The sequence below is a fragment of the Pan paniscus genome, chromosome 14, assembly GCF_029289425.2.
Source record: "Pan paniscus chromosome 14, NHGRI_mPanPan1-v2.0_pri, whole genome shotgun sequence".
In the NCBI taxonomy this organism is placed as follows: Eukaryota; Metazoa; Chordata; class Mammalia; order Primates; family Hominidae; genus Pan; species Pan paniscus.
Window position 1 is genome coordinate 30,819,135 of NC_073263.2, and position 21,801 is coordinate 30,840,935.

General features: G+C 38.8%; 1 protein-coding gene across 1 annotated transcript in view; it reads left to right on the forward strand.

The window, feature by feature from the left end:
* Positions 1–21,801, forward strand: part of B3GLCT (beta 3-glucosyltransferase) — a 125,413-nt gene that overhangs the window by 36,993 nt on the left and 66,619 nt on the right. Inside the window, exons 5-6 of the mRNA XM_034936537.3 lie at positions 9,995–10,071; positions 10,828–10,939. Coding sequence (XP_034792428.1) covers positions 9,995–10,071; positions 10,828–10,939 — 189 coding nt within the window. The remainder of the gene's footprint in view (positions 1–9,994; positions 10,072–10,827; positions 10,940–21,801) is intronic.

Genomic DNA, 21,801 nt, shown 5'->3' on the forward strand with positions numbered 1-21,801 from the left:
AATCCCAGCTACTCTGGAGGCAGAGGCAGGAGAGTTGCCTGGACCTAGGAGGCGGAGGTCGCAGTGACCCGAGATCGCACCACTGCACTCCGGCCTGGGCAACAGAGCGAGACTCCATCTCAAAAAAAAAAAAAGAGAGATCCAAGAACAAGAATGGCTGACAGCTAACGTAGGGTCTGTAGACAATACTTAGGGGGCAATGATGAGATAACTTCACCTGAAACTAAATGAAAATAGAGAAATAAGATCAACTTCTGAGAATCAAATGCTGAAATTCACAAAGCATAGGGAGGCAAAGTCACTTTAAAGAGGCAGGAGGGCTCCTTAGTTAAAACTTAGCTGGAGGCTGTTTTTTTTTTTTTTTTTAGATGGAGTTTTGCTTCTGTTTCCCAGGCTGGAGTGCAGTGGTGCGATCTCAGCTCACTGCAACCTCTGCCTTCTGGGTTCAAGCGATTCTCCTGCCTCAGTCTCCAGAGCAGCTGGAGTTACAGGTGCCTGCTACCACGCCTGGCTGACTTTTTGTATTTTTAGTTGAGACAGGGTTTCACCATGTTGGCCAGGCTTCTCTTGAACTCCTGACCTCAGGTGACCCACCCGCCTTGGCCTCCCAAAATGCTGGGATTACAGGTGTGAGCCACCGTGCCCCGTCTACTGGAGGCTGTTTTAAGAAATGGACATGCTCAAGAAAGAACTGGTGACTCCGTCAGCTGTGGGAGCTGAGAAAGGGAAAAACTAAGAGGCAGAAGTTGTTGGCGTCCCAGTGCTGTGGTGGGAGCAGGCTGGCTCCTCAAAGGGGTGTCTCAGCAGCTTGGTGTGGCAGGTATGCACCGTGCCTGTAAGGGACGGGATGTCTGGGACCCTCATGTCACCTGGGACCCCAATTGTGAAGCATGAAGGTTGCAATTTTGGTTTCTTCATCAATTTGCCCACCATGAACATTCGTAAAAGTTGCTTGGTGAGGCAGAAGTCAGCAGTAAGTTTTATCATTTGAATATTTATCTGATAGCTCAAAATATATATTCCTCCCACAATACCAGATGTCTAGAACTGCTGTTTAGTCATTACTCTGTCAGGTTGCACTTGACTACAAAGTCTGCCAAAAAATTAAGGTGCAAAAATGTAATGACTTCTGTGATTATGCATCTGTTTCCAGCTATTCTCTTTGCTTAGGCAAGTCATTACCTATGCCTGTTTTGCCTCAAGGTGCTAAAATGCAGCCTTATTAAAAACGCAAACATTTTTCATCATTACAGCATGAATCTAAAAAGAAAGCGTAAACTAACTTTTTATCTGACATTTAATACTGTGTGCGGAGTTGTTAGTAGAAGAGTTAAACTGTTTCCCTTGTTTTCTGCAACAAGGGTCATTGTAAGTAGTCATTTCCATCTCCAGTTTTGAAGCTTATCATGCAGTTATAATGGCGCTGAGGTTGATAATTATATGTTCTTTCCAATCTATAACTCAGCTGACTTCATCAGGTTCTATTCTATGTGCAGAGTATCATTCTAAGTTGCTCTGTCACAAAGGATTGGAAAGGAATTTAGTAGAATGCGTATTCTCGTTTTTATAAAGTAGATGGTAACTATTTCATAATATAAGTGAGTATATCATTAAGCAGAAATTTGTAAGTACAGAATCAGTGTTTTAAAGAATCCACTCAATAGGCCAGGCGCACCTGTAGTCCCACCTACTCAGGAGGCTGAGGCAGGAGGATTGCTTGAACCTAAGAGTTTGAGACCACCTTGGGCAACATAGCAAGACCCCATCTCAAAAGAAAAAAAAATTGACTCAACAAATATTAATTGAGCATCTATGGTTATATTAGTCATTTTTGAATGCAAAAAGACATCTGTAGACAACACCTGGGGGCCTTGAGAATGACGATAACGTGTTTGAAGCTGTGTAGCAATATGTAAAAAGTTTGAGTTGACGCTGTGCTAATTGTGCATGTGAAGCCTGAGAGGAGAATGAGGGAAGACTTTTGTGAAATCACTCAGGAAAGACAGGGAAAATGAGCTGGAGGACATAGGTTTAGAACATAGTTCTGGAAGATGAAGACATGAATTGCCAGAAGGTCTACTTTTGGGATGCCAAGTAGGAACTGGAATTTGTAAGGGAACAGTTTGTGGGATGGGTAAAGTGTGTGTTGGGAGTGGAATGTGATCTTTGTAGATTGCAGTGAATGGAAAGGAGGGTCGGTGAGAGTGGGGATGTGGCTGATGACTACGGCTTCCTAAATGCAGATCTGCACATAGAGGAATACAGAGTTTGAAGAAGAGCTATTTTTTCCCTGTTTTTTTCCTCCCTGTATCACAGATGGAAGGGTAATGTGAAGTGATCGAGACTATTTAAAGAGGTATGCGAACAAAAAGCAAAGTGGAGGTGAGACAGACAGAAACCCATAAGGAGAGTTTGTGCAATGATCTAATAAATCACCTGCTTGAGTTTATTTTGTTCAGATGCCTATTATGTGCACTGCATCTGTGTCAATTATGATTTGACATCTGTTTTTTTGACTTAAAATTCCTTCTGGAGTGGATATTTGTGTAAAAATTCTTATATTAAATATTTTGTTAGTTACATGAAACAAAAGAGCAAACAGCTCAGGTTCTAGAGATGATACTGTTAAGTATCTTGAATTTATGTTGTGATGGCAAAGCTGTCACCTGAGTCTTTTTTTTTTTTTTCCTTCTGGAACCTGGGGTCTAGCCACCAAGGGGATCCCATGCTGAAACAATCTTTCCTGTAGTTTCAAAAGCATATTAACACCTGTCTAAAACCATTGTTGTTCTCCAGAGGAACTTTACGTAAGATTAAATTGGAAACAATGAAGGAGAGAAGATAAAGCATAATTGCATTGCTTTCAGTAGGTTCTAGTAAAGCAAGAATCCAGGCACCATTTAAAGACACTAAAGTAGGAACTTTAACCTCAGCACAAGGCCAGGGTCTTGCTTGCCCAGGGAATCACTTTGGATGGGGAGCAGAGAAGTAAGCCACTGTAGAAGGAATATTTGGGGAGAGGGGTAGGACAGTGTTTAGAATTAAGGCAGAAGCTGAGAAATAGGCAGAACCAGAGATACATTATGGTTCCAGGCAAGGCAACCTGCAAATACTGCCCCCCCCTCTAAAAAAAAATCAGAAGTCAGGATGCTTAAAAGGGTTTCATTATTGGGGGCAGAGGTTGGGGGGTCAGAGGTTGGATTACATTTTCTGCTTTAGACCAAATGGAGCTAACCTAGCTGCTTAGAGACCTCTATACTCTCTCCACCTGAACTATGTAGCTTTTGAAGAGAACTGACACTTCTAATTTTGTAGCCTTTTGTGGTGAGACTATAAACCCTTTATTTAAAACTTGGCATAATCTCAACCTTACAAATTATTTTTTTTCTGCTGTTTGCAGAAAGTTTTGGAAATCACTATTTTTCTTGAAAAGAGTTAGGCCCTTGCCTCGTTAGTTTTTTTTTTCTTTTTTCTTTTTTTTTTTTTATTAAAAACACCTGATTTTCATTTGTTAAGCCAGGAGAGCTAGCAAAGCCTTTCATAGATTAGTGTAAAGAAGCTTGAGAAAGATGGCCTGGCATTTTCTAATTTCAGAATTTTTTTTTATTCACAGGGAGACTCTGTGAGTTACTTCATTAAAAGGTTAACTTTGAGAGTCATGAGTGTGATTTATTGCCTCAGCTTTTTGATGCTGTATATCATTAAACTTTTCTTTTGAAGTGAAAGGAGTTGGATGCTTAATAGTTTACTAAAAGTTAATTTTATTTTTAGAAATTGATAGGCATTGTATTTTTATTTATTAAATTCGAGACTTTATTGCATTGCTGTTGAATGCAAATTTATTGACCCATTCATTCAACAAATATTGATTGAATACTTACTTTGGGCAACGGCCTGGACAGGATGCTCCAGGAGAAAATAGAATTTTTTTTTTATACACATTCTCTCACTTAAATAATACTGTCCTTTTTCACATATACAACTGGCATTCTTAGAAACATCTTTTATACATGTGTCTTTATATAGAACTTCATGCATCACAGGAAATAGAACATTGAGATTCAAGGCCAAGTTGCTCAACAGTAATGAAATCTTCACACCATTTGGAAGGCTGTGTCATGACCCTTTGTCTCTCTTTGGTTGCCCAGCATTTGAACCCCTTTGCTTCCTGGAGAAGTCTACACCCTGTGTCTGGAGGGAACTGGGGCTCAGCCCATTAAGGCAGACGGAGGCCAGGTGCTCGGGCTTCCCAGGCTCAGGGGAGGGTGGGCCTCCCTTCCAGCATGGCATGTTGGATGAGTATGGAGCTGGAGGCCCCAAGAAGCAGGTAGCTTTAGACCTCCCTCCTCTGGGTGTCTAGTGGTGACAGTGGAGGCCAAGTGCAAAGCCAGCACATGCAAGTGTGCAGAGGAGGTGGGGGCTCCATGAACATGGTGCCAGTGGTGTGTGATGCCCAGCAGGGATGGCCACTCCAGGGTGTAGGTCACTGTAGACTGTGCCATGCCCAGTGCCTATTGCGGAAATGGCACCTGCCCTCCAGGAGGCTCATTCTAGTGGGGGGAGCAGGTTATTCCACTGGTTGAGTTGCTGTATGAATCAGTACAAACATGGCCCCCTGAGAACATAGGCAAGGAAAGCTGTGACCCCATCTGGACATGCCAGTAAAGGCTTTTTTATGGCATTTGAACTAAGCCTTGAAGAAATGTAGTATAAGTTTGGTAGACTCCCATCTTGGGCAGCTTGAGGACTGTCATTGAAGGTGGCAATACATCGTGGGTATCACTGGATATTAGGGAATGGATGAAGAAAAGAGGATGAGCTACTCTCAGCTAAGATGATGAGTTCATTTTTGGAAAGGTGGAGTTTGAGGGATTAGTGAGACATCTAGTTTATGGGCCCAGGGTTTGGAGTAGAGAGAGTTGGAAACGACAGTAGTTATTGTAGCTTTTTTTGAGTGCTCATCATCATCGTTATTTAATTTAGTGCTCATATTGGTACACTATGCTATGCTGTTTTCAAGCATCAGCTCATTTAACTCTATGAATTAGTTGCTGTTATTCTTGCCGTTTTGCAGAGAGGAAACTGAGGCTTAGAGAGATTAAGAAAATAGTGGAGTCAGTCCTATACCTCAGTTCTGAGGGGATCCAAAGCCTATTCTCTCTGCCTTGCTGCCTCCTGACTTGCAGATGGGGCCATGATCCCTCGTGCAGCAGAGCCGTGTTGATAGGTAAACAGTGTCCTGTTCTGTCTGTCTCTTCGTATGGCTCTGTTCTTATGGCTTCTATCCCTGACATTATATTGTAGATTTATTTGCTTGTTGCCTCTCTCCCTCATGAGAACATGAGATCCAATAGGGCAGGGACTCTGCCTGTCTTATCACAGCTGTTTACTGTATTCCTAGAACAGTACCTGGTACATAGTAGTTGCTAAAAATTATTGCAAAATTGATGATATTGTTAATAGTCATCACATGCTTACCACATGCCAAGTGCCTGGCATGTATTAACTCACTTGCTCCCCTTTGCTGTTGTCATCTCACATGAGAGAATGAGGTGGCAGAGCCACAACTAGGATAAGAAACTCACTCGAGTTGCATGGCTCAGAAGAAATAGAGCCAGGATTCAGAGGAAGGAATTTGGCTCCAAAAATCAGATCCTTAAATACTGAGCTTTACAGCCTTTTGTGAGTGAATGAATTATTAGTTAAAATAGATTTATATGAGCTATAAAATGGACAGAGTAATGCTTTTCAAAGTAAATTGTTCATAAAAATAAAAATTTCTAAATAATGAGGTAATATTTTATCTTATTAGGAAAGAACATTTAATGATTAAGACAGGTATCTAGAGAAATCTTTTCTTTTTTTTGTAATATAGACTCAGATTCCTAGAAGGTATGTTATTATAACATCACATATAATCTGCTGGGGGCCATAAATGAATACTGGATTTCTAAAGGCTAGTAAATCTGTCTGATACATGTTGCAAATAGCATATTACAGATCTCTGTTATCCTCATAAGACATACCTACCTCTTACAGAAGAAATTGTAACAATAAACAGATGTTAATTTTCACCATAATTTATTTGTTGTTCTAAAAGCTCAGTTCAGTGCCTCAGAATGATGTAATAGTTGGAATTTAGACATACAGTTGAAATGGAATCAGTCTTAAAAGTTCAGTTTTTTAGAACCTTTGCCTAATGCTGATCTTACTTTCTAGTTTAGCACGTAGTCTGAATAATAAAACTGAATGAGACCATAAACCCATGTACTTCTAGGTTTAGAGGTTAAATTAAGGACAAATGACAAATACTGGCAAATAGTCTGTTGACAAGGGAAAGACCAGCAGCATGTAGTTTAATTGTTGAATTATTTCCAGACATGCAGAAAAACTAAAATGGTTCAAAACCAAATCTGCTGAATAATTAAGGTTATTTATGATATTTTATATATTCATCTATTTTAATCCATGTTCAAATGTTAGCTTTTTCATTCATACTATTAATATTTCTACATATAAATTTTTAATGATTTCCCCTCCATGTCAAGAATAATGGCCCTTCTCCATTCTAAAAATATTGTGAGAATACTCAGCTGTGATATTGGAATCAAACCCCTTTCCCAAATGAGGATGATGAATATGTATAAGAACCAACTAATGAATTAGAATGTTGGTTTTAAATTTGTTTGCTCTCAATAATTATTAGCTGTTTTAAATATGAATTCATGCCTAGATAACAAATATGTTCCAAGGAAGTACCGACTGAAAGTTCAGTAGGCTTTCTGTCTTCAAAGTGATTATAATACCAGTGGATGCTGATAAAGACAGACTTTAATTCAAAGAGATAAATAGAGTTGACATGAAAGTTTAAATTACTGCAAGCGACCTTTTCATTTTCTTTCCCTTTTCTGTCATTTATCCATATTTGATCATTTGTATTTTTAGCTCCTTTATGCCTGCCTGTTACGGCATTATCTCATTATCGAGATAATTTTGAATTACCTTTTAGGTTTGAAATAGTAGCATGATTAGGCATCATTTAGATTGACGACAGTTGTTGCATGCATGAATGCCTTTACTATGTCTTTATTCCAGACAGCCCTTGGTAATGTTGAATAACATTTTCTTATTTTCCCCTTGAATTTTAATTTGAAAACTATTTCTTAGTTATTCAGCCAGTTACTTATTTAAAAACTTGCTTTGAGACTAGGCACGGTGGCTCATGCCTGTAATCCCAGCACTTTGGGAGGCCGAGGCGGGTGGATCACCTGAAATCAGGAGTTTGAGACCAGCCTGGCCAACATGGTGAAACCCTGTCTCTACTAATAACACAAAAATTAGCCAGGCGTGGTGGTGCACCCCTGTAATCCCAGCTACTCGGGAGGCTGAGGCAAGAGAATCACTTGAACCTGGGAGGCAGAGGTTGCAGTGAGCCGAGATTGTGCCATTGCACTACAGCCTGGGTGACAAGAGCGAAACTCTGTCTCCAAAAATAAAAATAAAAACTTGCTTTGAATCTAAAAATGGTATCATTTAGTGACACTACCTTTAAGGAGATCTAAATCTTGTGATGGTGATAGATGGAACATAAATTATTATAATCCTAAGTGGTAGGAACTGAGATAAGATCATTTGATAGAAAATTTTATTGCACCCTTTTTGATAATTACCTTTAAGGTGCTACTACATCTAAGTGTAATATTACATCTGTTTGGGTCTCTGTGTGCATTCATATATATATATATGTGTATATATGTGTGTATATATATGTATATGACAAGAATAAAAGCTCTTGGGCATTTTTGGGGATTAGTAGATTAAAATTTATTTATAATTAAGATGACTTTGGCTTAATCAAGAGTTAATCAAGAGCAGGTTTCTGAGTGCCAAAGTAGCACCTACTTTGTATTTTTGAGTACTCACCTTTGGAGAGTGTTATTAACAAGGCATGCTAGCTTTTGAAATGTTGTTATATGGAGATACAGAGAGACAGAAAATTTGACTGATCTTGTATTCACAAACTGAAGCAAATATGAAATCTAGTATATGATTTACTAAACAAATATAATGGAGCTATGAATTAATCTACTGATAATCCATAGAGTTTATTTCAATCTAGGATGTGATTCCTTGTTTGCACTGCCTAAACCTTTGCCTCCCACATTTTATGTTGTGGCAGAATTATTAATAAGCTTGTCTTCTAATCTCTCCCAGGAAAGTGTCTTTGTAGCCTTTCTGCTGAGGTTACTGTCAAGGTATCAAAGGAAGCCTTTTCTCAGTTAATAGCTGTTGATATTACATTATATATATCCTATAACTAGGAAGTATAATACTTGTTTGGAAGTAAATTTTTGAGGTGCATTCATTTTCCTTCAGTGTTTAAAAAACTTAGCTATGTTTTAATTGAAGGATTTTTAAAGCATATATCTCATTGTTCTATCATCTTGACACAAATATTTTCACTTTCTGGTTCCTCTAGTCTCTGTTCATCTAGGATTTTGTTTTATTCTTGGAATCATGTCTGGTTTTTTTCTATTAAACATAAAGATATTTCCGTTGTTATAAAGTTTTCATCATAATTTTAATTGATACATAATAACTCATTAGCTACTTTTATGTAAAACTTTAAAAAGTATTTGCTATATTTCTTTTCTTGTCTAGCTCACATTTGCATTTACCCATAATTATTCCAAAGTTTTATGCAAATACTAACGTCATTAGTTTCTTTACACATGATTTTCTGCTCTTATGTAATCCTTCATGAATATATATATTTGCTGGAATTTTAAAAAGACAATGAAAATTACTGCATAATTCAGAAGTAACAGTAGGAAGGCCCTGAATTATTTATATTCGGTAAATGCTAATTCAGCCTTAAGGTTTGCTCTTTCTAACATACCACATTGTTTGTCTGATTTAACCTGTGATTACTGTTTTTTGCATTTCATATTTCTACATGGAAGTTGAAATGAATATTATATAAAATAAATGAGATTTACTTGAAATTTAATTCCAAAGATTTACATTAAAGACTATTCTCTTCTTAAATAATAAATATCTATGAACTTTAAGACGGCTGTGAAATCCACATCAGTGCAGTAATATTTCAGATACTTAGGTACTTGTTCTTGAATTCTTTTGTCTGTAATGGTTACTAGGAATATAGTTTTATAGCTAGTATAAAACACAGGATATAATAAAGTTTGTTGGGGGAGGAGGTTTAAGCATATGAGATATGAAATTTTTGACTTTTGGCTTTTGTAACAACTTGAAATATAGCGAATAGTGTTTTGCTTCAAAGCTAACACTCGTAGCCTTAAAAATATTAATCTCTCTTTATATATGTATACATAATTTATGTAAGCACAGTTGTGCCTTATTTCTGAATTTTAGTTCCTCCTATGCTTATAAATTTGTCAATTCCATTATTATGCTATTCCTATTATTGCCTGAGTAATTAAGGATTATATTTCTAGACCAAAACTTTTTGTTATCAGGGTATTTTAATGTGTTTAGAGAACTTTAAAAAGTAATTTTTGCACATGAGGTAGATCAAATATTGTATCCTCTAGTTTAGCCAAAGGGTTTTCATTTTCACATGTTCCATATGTTGTATATAAAATAAAAAACTGCTTCTGTGCCTCTGAGTTATCCCTGACTACTTCCCCCAGGCTCTTCCCTTCAAGTCACCTTCACAGATTTCAGGTTGGCTCGGAGTCACGGAAGACCCTCCTTGTAGGTCTTGAGCTCTGTTTGGGTGTGTGGGTGGTGCAGAGTGTAGAGGTTGCATGGATTCAGCCAAAATACTTCATTTCCAGTAGCTCCTGGAGAAAATGAGGAAAAAGAAGTGGTTTGAAGAGTACCATGTCAGGTCTCTAGAAACAGCTGCATTTTAAGCCAAGCCTTTTCTTTTTTTCTTTTTTCTTTTCTTTTTTTTTACTTTTTTTCGGAGTAGTCAATTCATACTTATCTTCTTTGATCGTTGTTTTCTCAGGAGCTCCCCAGTGTCCTCCTCCTTCATCAGCTGGCTAAACAAGAAGGTGCATGGACCATACTTCCGTTGTTACCGCAGTACGTTTGTTTAACTCACGTGTGAATTACTGACATTCCTACCTGAACACTTTTACGCCCTTAGTCTTTTTATTAAGAGGGTGTGGTTTTCCTCAGTCAGTAAGTGAAGTAAATTTGAGTTTTACTTTTTATGATTACTACCTTAACCAAATTTCTTGATGATTGGTTCTTAATCATGAATAGCTTTTTCTTTTTTTTTGGAGACAGAGTCTCGCTCTGTCGCCAGGCTGGAGTGCAGTGGTGACTTGGCTCCTGCAAGCTCTGCCTCATGGGTTCAAGCAATTCTCCTGCCTCAGCCTCCCGAGTAGCTGTGACTACAGGCGTGCACCACCACTCCCAGTTAATTTTTTATTTTTAGTATAGATGAGATTTTACCATGTTGACCAGGATGGCCTTGATCTGTTGACCTTGTGATCCGTCTGCCTTGGCCTCCCAAAGTGCTGGGATAACAGGCGTGAGCCACCACACCCTGCCCTATATATGCTTTTTCTTAAAGAATAAAATGCTTCAAGTTGATATTTGGAAATTATTTATCCCCTGAACTAGTGTTATTATGGAGAGAATTAACTTTAAGAACTCCAGCTGTTTTTTAAACCATTAGCATCTGGCTTTTCTATAAGCTGAAGAAAAATATAGAGAAAAAAATTAGATATGCCATTCTGTGTGCCCTTCATTCACTTCCTACTGATCAGTTTTAAACCTTATTATTAACTTATTTTACAGAAGTGATTACTGAAACTTGTTTCTTTTGGTCAGCTTTTCTGTAACATATAGCAGAAATTCATCTTGGATTTTCTTCTGTGAAGAAGAGACAAGAATACAGATTCCAAAACTCTTGGAAACCCTCAGAAGATATGACCCCTCTAAGGTGAATATAACTTCAATTCCAGTTCTTATTTTGGGGGACAGTGTTTCAAAGGAGATTTAATTTTGATTAAGAAGCTTTTGAATCTAATAAAAAACCACTTAGTTTAAAATTAAAAAGAATGAAACATTGTTGAATATCTGAGATATGTTAAGTAATGCTCTTTGAAGTTTGTAGCTTATAGAGGGACAGAGCTTATAATGAGCCATTTTAAATGAAAAAATCTGTTAATATATGTGTTAGCAATTTCAGAGAGTTGGAAACTATAACTTGAAGTTCGTAAACTGCTTTTCTTAGCAATAAACTTAAGTTGGCTATTTCTGCTTATTAGACAGTGACCATATATTATTTTAGATAGAAAATTTTTTTTGAGTGCCAGCTGTATACTGAGCACTGTGGATGGCGGAGGCTAGAACAAAACAGACAGCGATTCTGACCATGTGGGTGGCACAGAATAGCAGGGAGAACAGACCATTAGAGAAGCAGTTATGGTTAGAAGAAAAACATCTCTAATAAGGAAGACTAGGGTGCTGTTAGAAGCATATAACAGGGGTATGGAATCTAACCTGGGAGGGTCAGGACAGGAAGTGACATTTAATCTGGGTTCTGTAGGATGAATAGGAGTTAGCAAGAGAGAAAGAGGGTCTACACCAGGCAGAGGGAACACGATTTGAGAAAGAATGGGGGTGGGAAGGGATGTATCTTGAACTAGAGGAACTCAGTGAAGTCCACTACTGCTTTTACATTTTCAGATCTTGTTTTTATTTCGTGCAGATTTGATAGAGCAACTGGATTTTGTTTGCCTTGAAATCCCTAGCCCTTAGCAGAGTGTTTAACACTTAGTAGGTGGTCAGTGAATATTTGCAAATGACTTTATAACCCTGTAATAATCAGTTTTGCTGCTGGGCTATGTTCAAAGGCTCGTTAGGTTTAGAGAGCTGCCTTGGAAATGTGTCAAGAGTAAATCGAGCTCATTCAGTTCTCTTTCAGAGGAAGGAAGCCCAGGTTACAACCTGATCACTTTTTGGAATTCTTTAAACTTGAGATAAGCAGAGATGGGCCCTTTCTGGTCCCAGTGGAAACCTGTCCCACCCACCTTCGGATGCTCGCTCCTGAGATGAATCAGATGTAATGAGCTCATGGGGAATAAAAGGCAAGCTTCTGGGTTCTGCTCGGTTTGTTGATGTAGATGTCAAACACTGGGCAACAGTGATCGTTAGATTAATTTCTCCAACCCTGGAAAGCCTGTTACTATAATAGAAACCACTGCTTTTGATGATCTTTAAATGCTGGAAAGATCCATTATGATTTTTCTTCATGCTTTTAATTTCTGGGAAGCTTTAGATATAATTGGATGAGAAGGTCATTGGGTTAAAAAAATAATTCTTTCAAAGAGAAGAATTATGAACCTGTCTCATCCAGTCTTTTCAGATGACACTAACCAGCATCTGTGCACTTTCTGCCATGTTTTACGCAAACCATTTGTTAGGCTTTTATGTTTCCTTTTGGCTTGGGAAAAACTCCCAAATCTTTTTTAGGATGTAGGAGTTTTCACCTCCTCCTAGTGTTCATTTCACCTGGAGGTTATTTTTCCATTATCCATAGCTCTAATTCTGTACAGGAGATGGTGACTCACTTTGCTTTTTAATGAAAATTGGGATGATAAATTTAAAAGTTCAAAGCAAGTTCATGAAAAGCAAGTACAGAACAGAGGTAAAAGGAGATGTTTTCTCCTTCTTTTCAGAACTCTGCCATGTGTAAAAAAAAAACATCCAGGATGCTTTATTTCTTTTGAGACTAACAGTAAGAAATGATAAAGATTATATAATGTTGAAGTTAGCTCAAACCAGTGTGATTTTTTTGTCCTCTACCATTTGAAGGGAAAAAAGTATAAAGCAAACCTGGCTTTGATATTTACACAAATAAACTTTGAGTACATTAAAATAATTATGTAATGTGTGAGGGTATAAGGTATTTTGTTTGATTCTGATTTATTTCCTTCATCATCTTTCAGTCATTCTTACTAATGCAAATGTATACTGTCAAAATATTTTAAATGTAAAACTTTAACTTTTATTAATCTTTATTAAATTGCCTTCCTCGGTGATTTCTATAAATTTTTGTATGTTGTTTGAAGTCTTTCCTTTGTAACCACAGTATGCTTTTAATATATGTGTATTTTATGAGGTGTGTTGACTTTATTTTGTTTTATTTTATTTTTTGAGACAGAGTCTCGTTCTGTCACCCAGGCCGGAGTGCAGTGGTGCAGTCTTGGCTCACTGCAACCTCCACCTCCCAGGTTCAATCAATTCTTGTGCCTCAGCCTCCCAAGTAGCTGGGATTACAGTCTTGCACCAGCAAACCTGAGTAATTTTTGAATTTTTAGTAAAGATGGGATTTTGCCCTGTTGGCCAGTCTGGTCTTGAACTCCTGGTCTCAAGTGATCTGCCTGCCTCGGCCTCCAAAAGTGCTGGGATTACAGGCATGGAGCCACCACACCTGGCCTAAATTTATTTTTAATAGAGATAAAACACAGGTGCTTGTAAAAAGTAATTCTGAGGGGCGTCCGCCATTGCTGAGGCTTGAGTAGGCAATTTTACCCTCACAGTGTAAACAAAGCCACCAGGAAGTTCAAACTGGGTGGAGCCCACCACAGCCCAGCAAGGCCTCTGCCGCCAGACTGCCTGTTAAGATTCCCTCCTCTCTGGGCAGGGCATCTCTGAAAAAAGGCAGCAGCCCCAGTCAGAGACTTATAGATAAAACCTCCACCTCCCTGGGACAGAGAACCTGGGGGAAGGGGCAGTTATGGGCGCCACTTCAGCAGACTTAAATGTCCCTACCTCACAGCTCTGAAGAGAGCAGCGGATCTCTCAGCACAGTGTTTGAGCTCTGATAAGGGACAGCCTCCCTCCTGAAGTGGGTCCCTGAACCTCCGTGTAGCCTGACTGGGAGACACCTCCCAGTAGGGGCCGACAGACACCTCATACAGGAGAGCTCTGACTGGCATCTGGCAGGTGCTCCTCTGGGATGAAGCTTCCAGAGGAAGGAACAGGCAGCAATCTTTGTGGTTCTGCACCCTCCACCGGGGATACCCAGGCAAACAGGATCTGGAACGGATCTCCAGCAAACTCCAGCAGACCTATAGCAGGGGGCCAGACTGTTAGAAGGAAAACTAATAAACAGAAAGGAATAGTATCAACATCAACAAAAAGGACGTCCACTCAGAGACCCCCTCCAAAGGTCACCGACTTCAAAGACCAAACGTAGATAAATCCATGAAGATTGGGGAGAAACCAGCACAAAACGGCTGAAAATCCCAAAAACCAGAACACCTCTTCTCCTTCAAAGGATCACAACTCCTCACCAGCAAGGGAACAAAACTGGATGGAGAATGAGTTTGACGAATTGACAGAAGTAGGCTTCCGAAGGTGGGTAATAACAAACTCCTTCAAGCTAAAGGAGCATGTTCTAACCCAATGCAAGGAAGCTAAGAACCTTGAAAAAAGGTTATAGGAATTGCTAACTAGAATAACCAGTTTAGAGAAGAACGTAAATGACCTGATGGAGCTGAAAAACACAGCACAAGTACTTTGTGAAGCATACCCAAGTACCAATAGCCGAATCGATCAAGTGGAAGAAAGGATATCAGAGATTGAAGATAATGAAATAAAGCAAGAAGACAAGATTAGAGAAAAAAGAGTGAAAAGAAATGAATAAAGCCTCCAAGAAATATGGGACTATGTGAAAAGACCAAATCTACATTTGATTGCTGTACCTGAAAGTGATGGGGAGAATGGAACCAAGTTGGAAAACACTCTTCAGGGTATTATCCGGGAGAATTTCCCCAACGTAGCAAAGCAGGTCAACATTCAAACTCAGAAATATGGAGAACACTACAAAGATACTCCTCGAGAAGAGCAACCCCAAGACACATAGTCGTCAGATTCACCAAGGTTGAAATGAAGGAAAAAATGTTAAGGGCAGCCAGCGGGAAAGTCCGGTTACCCACAAAAGGAAGCCCATCAGACTAACAGTGGATCTCTCAGCAGAAACCCTAGAAGCCAGAAGAGAGTGTGTGCCAATATGCAACATTCTTAAAGAAAGGAATTTTCAACCCAGAATTTTCATATCCAGCCAAACTAAGCTTCATAAGGGAAGGAGAAATAAAATCCTTTACAGACAAAGAAATGCTGAGAGATTTTGTCACCACCAGGCCTGCCCTGCAAGAGCTCCTGAAGGAAGCAGTAAGCATGGAAAGGAACAACCAGTACCAGCCACTGCAAAAACATACCAAATTGTAAAGACCATTGATGCTATGAAGAAACTGCATCAACTAAGGGGCAAAATAACCAGCTAGCATCAAAATGGCAGGATCAGATTTACACATAACAATATTAACCTTAAATGTAAATGGGCTAAATGCCCCAATTAAAAGACACAGACTGGCAAATTGGATAAAGAGTTAAGACCCATCAGTTTGCTGTGTTTGGGAGACCCATCTCATGTGCAAAGACACACATAGGCTCAAAAAGGGATGGAGGAAGATTTACCAAGCAAATGGAAGGCCAAAAAAAAGCGGGGGTTGCAATCCTAGTCTCTGATAAAACAGACTTTAAACCAAGAAAGATCGAAAGAGACAAAGAAGGGCATTGCATAATGGTAAAGGGATCAACACAACAAGAAGAGCTAACTGTCCTAAATATATGCACTCAATACAGGAGCACCCAGATTCATAAAGCAAGCTCTTAGAGACCTACACAGAGACTTAGACTCCCACACAATAATGGAGACTTTAACACCCCACTGTCAGTATTAGACAGATCAACAAGACAGAAAATTAACAAGGATATCCAGGACCTGAACTCAGCTCTGGACCAAGCAGACCTAACAGACCTCTACAGAACTCTCCACTCCAAATCAACAGAATATACATTCTTCTCAGCAACACATCACTCTTATTCTAAAATTGACCACATAATTGGAAGTAAAACACTCCTCAGCAAATGCAAAAGAACGGAAATCATAACAGTCTCTCAGACAACAGTGCAATCAAATTAGAACTCAAGACTAAGAAACTCACTCAAAACCGCACAACTACGTGGAAACTGAACAACCTGCTCCGGAATGACTACTGGGTAAATAACGAAACGAAAGCAGAAATAAAGATGTCCTTTGAAACCAATGAGAACAAACGCACAACATACCAGACTCTCTGGGACACATTTAAAGAAGTGTGTAGAGGGAAATCTGTAGCACTAAATGCCCACAAGAGAAGGCAGGAAAGATCGAAAATCGACACTCTAACATCACAATTAAAAGAACTTGAGAAGACCGGGCGCGGTGGCTCATGCCTGTAATCCTAGCACTTTGGGAGGCCAAGGTCAGGAGATTGAGACCATCCTGGCTAGCATGGTGAAACCCCGTCTCTACTAAAAGTGCAAAAAAAAATTAGCTGAGCGTGGTGGCGGGTGCCTGTAGTCCCAGCTACTCGGGAGGCTGAGGCAGGAGAATGACATGAACCCGGGAGGTGGAGCTTGCAGCAGTTGGCCGAGATTGTGCCACTGCACTCCAGCCTGGGTGACAGAGTGAGACTCCATCTCAAAGAAAAAAAAAAAAAACTAGAGAAGCAAGAGCAAACAAATTCAAAAGCTAACAGAAGACAAGAAATAACTAAGATCAGAGCAGAACTGAAGGAGATAGAGACACAAAAAAACCCTTCAAAAAAAATCAATGAATCCAGGAGCTGGTTTTTTGAAAAGATCAACAAAATTGATAGACTGCTAGCCAGACTAATAAAGAAGAAAAGAGAGAAGAATCAAATAGATGCAATAAAAAATGATAAAGGGGATATCACCACCAATCCCACAGAAATACAAACTACTATCAGAGAATACTATAAACAACTCTATGCAAATAAACTAGAAAATCTAGAAGAAATGGATAAATTCCTGGACACATGCAAGACTAAACCAAGAAGAAGTCGAATCCCTGAATAGACCAATAGCAAGTTCTGTAATTGAGGCAGTAATTAATAGCCTACCAAACAAAAAAAGTCCGGGACCAGACAGATTCACAGCTGAATTCTACCAGAGTTACGAAGAGGAGCTGGTACCATTCCTTCTGAAACTACTCCAAACAATAGAAAAAGAGGGAATCCTCCCTAACTCATTTTATGAGGCCAGCATCATCCTGATACCAAAACCTGGCAGAGACACAACAATAAAAAAAGAAAATTTCAGGCCAGTATCCCTGATGAACATCAATGCGAAGATCCTCAATGCTGGCAAACCGAATCCGGCAGCACATCAAAAAGCTTATCCACCACGATCAAGTTGGCTTCATCCCTGGGATGCAAGGCTGGCTCAACATATGCAAATCAATAAATGTAATCCATCACATATACAGAACCACATGATTATCTCCATAGATGCAGAAAAGGCCTTTGACAAAATTCAACAGCCCTTCATGCTAAAAACTCTCAATAAACTTGGCATTGATGGAACTATCTCAAAATAATAATAACTATTTATGACAAACCCACAGCCAATATCATACTGAATGGGCAAAAACTGGAAGCATTCGCTTTGAAAACTGGCACAAGACAAGGATGCTCTTCCTCACCACTCTTATTCAACATGGTATTGGAAGTTCTGGCCAGGGCAATCAGGCAAGAGAAAGAAATAAAGGGTATTCAATTAGGAGAAGAGGAAGTCAAATTGTCTCTGTTTGCAGATGGCATGATTGTATATTTAGAAAACCCCATAGTGGCGAGGTGCAGGGACTCACACCTGTAATCCCAGCACTTTGGGAGGCCGAGGCGGGTGGATCACAAGGTCAGGAGTTTGAGACCAGTAAAACCCTGTCTCTACTAAAAATACAAAAAATTAGCTGGGCATAGTGGTGGGCGCCCGTAATCCCAGCTACTCGGGAGGCTGAGGCAGGAGAATAGCTTGAAGCCGGGAGGCGGAGGTTGCAGTGAGCTGAGATGGCACCACTGCACTCCCGCCCTGGTGACAGTGCAAGACGCTGTCTCAAAAAAAAAAAAAAAAAAAAGAAAACCCCATCATCTCAAAAGCTCCTTAAGCTGGTAAGCAACTTCAGCAAAGTCTGAGGATACAAAATCAAGTGCAAAAATCACAAGCGTTCCTATACACCAATAACAGACAGAGAGCCAAATCATGAATGAACTCCCATTCACAGTTGCTACAAAGAGAATAAAATACATAGGAATACAACTTACAAGGGATGTGAAGGGCCTCTTCAAGCAGAACTACAAACCACTGCTTAAGGAAATAAGAGAGGACACAAACAAATGGAAAAACATTCCATGCTCATGGATAGGAAGAATCAGTATTGTGAAAATGGCCATACTGACCAAGGTAATTTATAGATTCAATGCTATCCTCATCAAGCTACCATTGACTTTCTTCACAGAATTGGAAAAAACTACTTTAAATTTCATGTGGAATGAAAAAAGAGTCCACATAGCCAAGACAATGCTAAGCAAAAAGAACAAAGCTGGAGGCATCATGCTACCTGACTTCAAACTATACTATAAGGCTACAGTAACAAAAACAGCATGGTACTGGAACCAAAACCAGATATATAGACCAATGGAACAGAACAGAGGCTTCAGAAGTAACACCACACATCTACAACCATCTGATCTTTGACAAACCTGATGAAAGCAATAGGGAAAGGATTCCCTATTTAATAAATGGTGTTTTGAAAACTGGCTAGGCATATGCAGAAAGCTGAAACTGGATCCCTTTCTTACACCTTATAAAAAAATTAAAATGGATTAAAGACTTAGATGTGAGACCTAAAACCATAAAAACCCCAGAAGAAAACCTAGGCAATACCATTCAGGACATAGGCATGGGCAAAGACTTCATGACGAAAACACCAAAAGCAATGGCAACAAAAACCAAAATTGACAAATGGCATCTGATTAAACTAAAGAGCTTCTGCACAGCAAAAGAAACTATCATCAGACCAAACAGGCAACCTACAGAATGGGAGAAAATTTTTGCAATCTATCCATCTGACAAAGGGCTAATATCCAGAATCTACAAAGAACTTAAACAAATTTACGAGAAAAAATGCCATCAAAAAGTAGCCAGAGGATGTGAACAGACACTTCTCAAGACATTTATGCAGCCAAAAAACATATGAAAAAAAAGTTCATCATCACTGGTTTAGAGAAATGCAAATCAAAATTACAATGAGGTACCATCTCATGCCAGTTAGAATGGCGATCATTAAAAAGTCAGGAAACAACAGATGCTGGAGAGGATGTGGAGAAGTGGGAATGCTTTTACACTGTTGGTGGGAGTGTAAATTAGTTCAACCATTGTGGAAAACAGTGTGGCGATTCCTCAAGGATCTAGAAATACGATTTGACCCAGCAATCCCATTACTGGGTATATACCCAAAGGATTATAAATCATTCTACTATAAAGATACATGCACACATATGTTTATTGCGGCACTGTTCACAATAGCAAAGACTTGGAACCAATCCAAATGCTCATCAGTGATAGACTGGATAAAGAAAATGTGGCACATATACACCATGGAATACTATGCAGCCATAAAAAAGGACGAGTTCATGTCCTTGGCAGGGACATGGATGAAGCTGGAAACCATCATTTTCAGCAAACTAACACAAGAACAGAAAACCAAACACCACATGTTCTCACTCATAAGTGGGAGTTAATCAATGAGAACACATGGACACAGGGAGGGGAACATCACACACCAGAGCCTTGTGGGCAGTGGGGGGCTTAGGGAGGGATAGCATTAGGAGAAATACCTAATGTAGATGACAGGTTGATGGGTGCAGCAAACCACCATGGCACATGTATATCTATGTAACAAAACTGTGCTTTCTGTACATGTACCCCAGAACTTAAAAAAAAAAAAAGCAATAATTCTAAGATGCTAGTGGAACACTGAGTTATTCTTTTAAGGTTTTTCTTGATTATAATTGTCCTTTTAATGAAATCATTAAAAAAGTCATTAAGAAAGATTAGGGGAGTGGCTCTATGCATAGATTCTATAATAATTTTTTTAAAAGTAGTTTACAGCATAACCCACACAAAAATATTGAAAAACAATCATATACTATATAATAGCTGAATACTGCAATTAGGAGATAAAACATAACAACATGTTTTCCATAAAACTGTATTTGCAACCAGAGGTTTTAATCGTGAAAGGTTTTAATAGTGAAAGATTTGTAAGACAGTTTTCAAAATACACTGAGATGTTTATTTTCTTTATACAAGCTATATTGGCATGGTATGTAAAATACAGTGATTTTCATATTGGTTAAGGTTTAGTCACTTGATAAAGAGCTTTATTATAGATTTTTTTTTAAGGTGTTGAATTTTTCATCTCAAGCTGAGGTCATTTGTCTTGGTTGTTACAGGGTATTCTTCTTACCCAGTAATGATTTAATATACCCATAGGCAAAGTATCAAGAAGAAAGTCATCATATGGATCTGTGAATCTAAATACATTTTTAATATTAGATGTAAAAATTAACAGCTGTCACATATGTTCAGTTATGACCTGTTGCTGAATTGAGGAAAAGTAGGACTGTGGGAGGTATTTGCAATACAACCACAAGCAGAATAAGGCTCTTAAGAAATACCTGAGAGTACTCATGTATGGTGTCTTCTTGATTTTATATTCTGATAAATAATAGAGAGTGAGGTGGTCTTGGTTGGGTAAGAGAAAATATACAAAACTTTTAGAACTTAGGGTACTTGATTCATATTGTATGCTCTAGTTTCTTCAGTAGAGGAGAGTTGCTTTTTAAATCTTTCCTGGACTTGCTACATTCATTTGACAAAAAGTTACTGTGCATCTATTACACGTTAGGTGTACTGGAGATATAGCAGTGAACAAAATGGACAACATCCCTGCCCACAAGGAGGTGATGTTCTTGTTTCAGGGGAGATAAGCAATAGAGAAAAATGCAAATATATAATGTGTCAGATGGTAACAAGTGCCATGGAGAAGAACAAAGCAGAATAAGGGAGTAAGGGATGCATTAGGAATGGGCTTACCTGTCTATATAGGGTGTTCAAGGAATACCTCATTCTTCAGGTCACATTTGAACAGAGTGAAGGAACTGAGGGAGTCAGCCATGTACTCTCTTATGTTAAGCTGCCTACTTCATACTGTTGCTTATCTAATAGGAACCTAAAACTCGACATGTTCAAAACTGAACTCTCAATGTCTTTCTAAACCTCTTCCATCTTCAATCTTCCTCATCCAGAAATGCATCATCACTGTAACTGTCTATCCGGTTGCTCATATTAAAAACCTAAGACTTGAGATTGGTTCATCTTTTTTTCTTCAACTTCATGTTGGCATGACCAGCTGGTTCTACTTCCAAAATATATCTCCTGTCCATCTTCTCTCCATATTTAATACTACTATGCTGTTTCAGACTATCCTCATCTCCTGCCTTGACCATTATTAGAGCCTCCTGTTTCAGTGGTTTCCCATTCCACCTAAGATATTTTTGCTGGGTATAGCATTCTGAGTTGGGAGCAATTTTCTTCCATTACTGTACAAATGCTCCACCATTGTCTTTCCCCTCTCATCATTTCTGTTGAAAACTCAACTGTATATCTTGTTTCTGTTTATTTGAAAAAAACATGTATACTGTCTCCCTCCATGACTTCCCCTGCTGCCAGCTGCTTTTAGGATATTCTCTATTTTTCATTTTCAACAGTGTTACCATTATGTGCCTATGTGTGATTTTCTTTGTATTTGTTCTCACCGGAGTTTATAGAGCTTCCTGAGTCTACAACTTGATGACTTTTGTTAGTTTTGGAAAATTCTAAGCC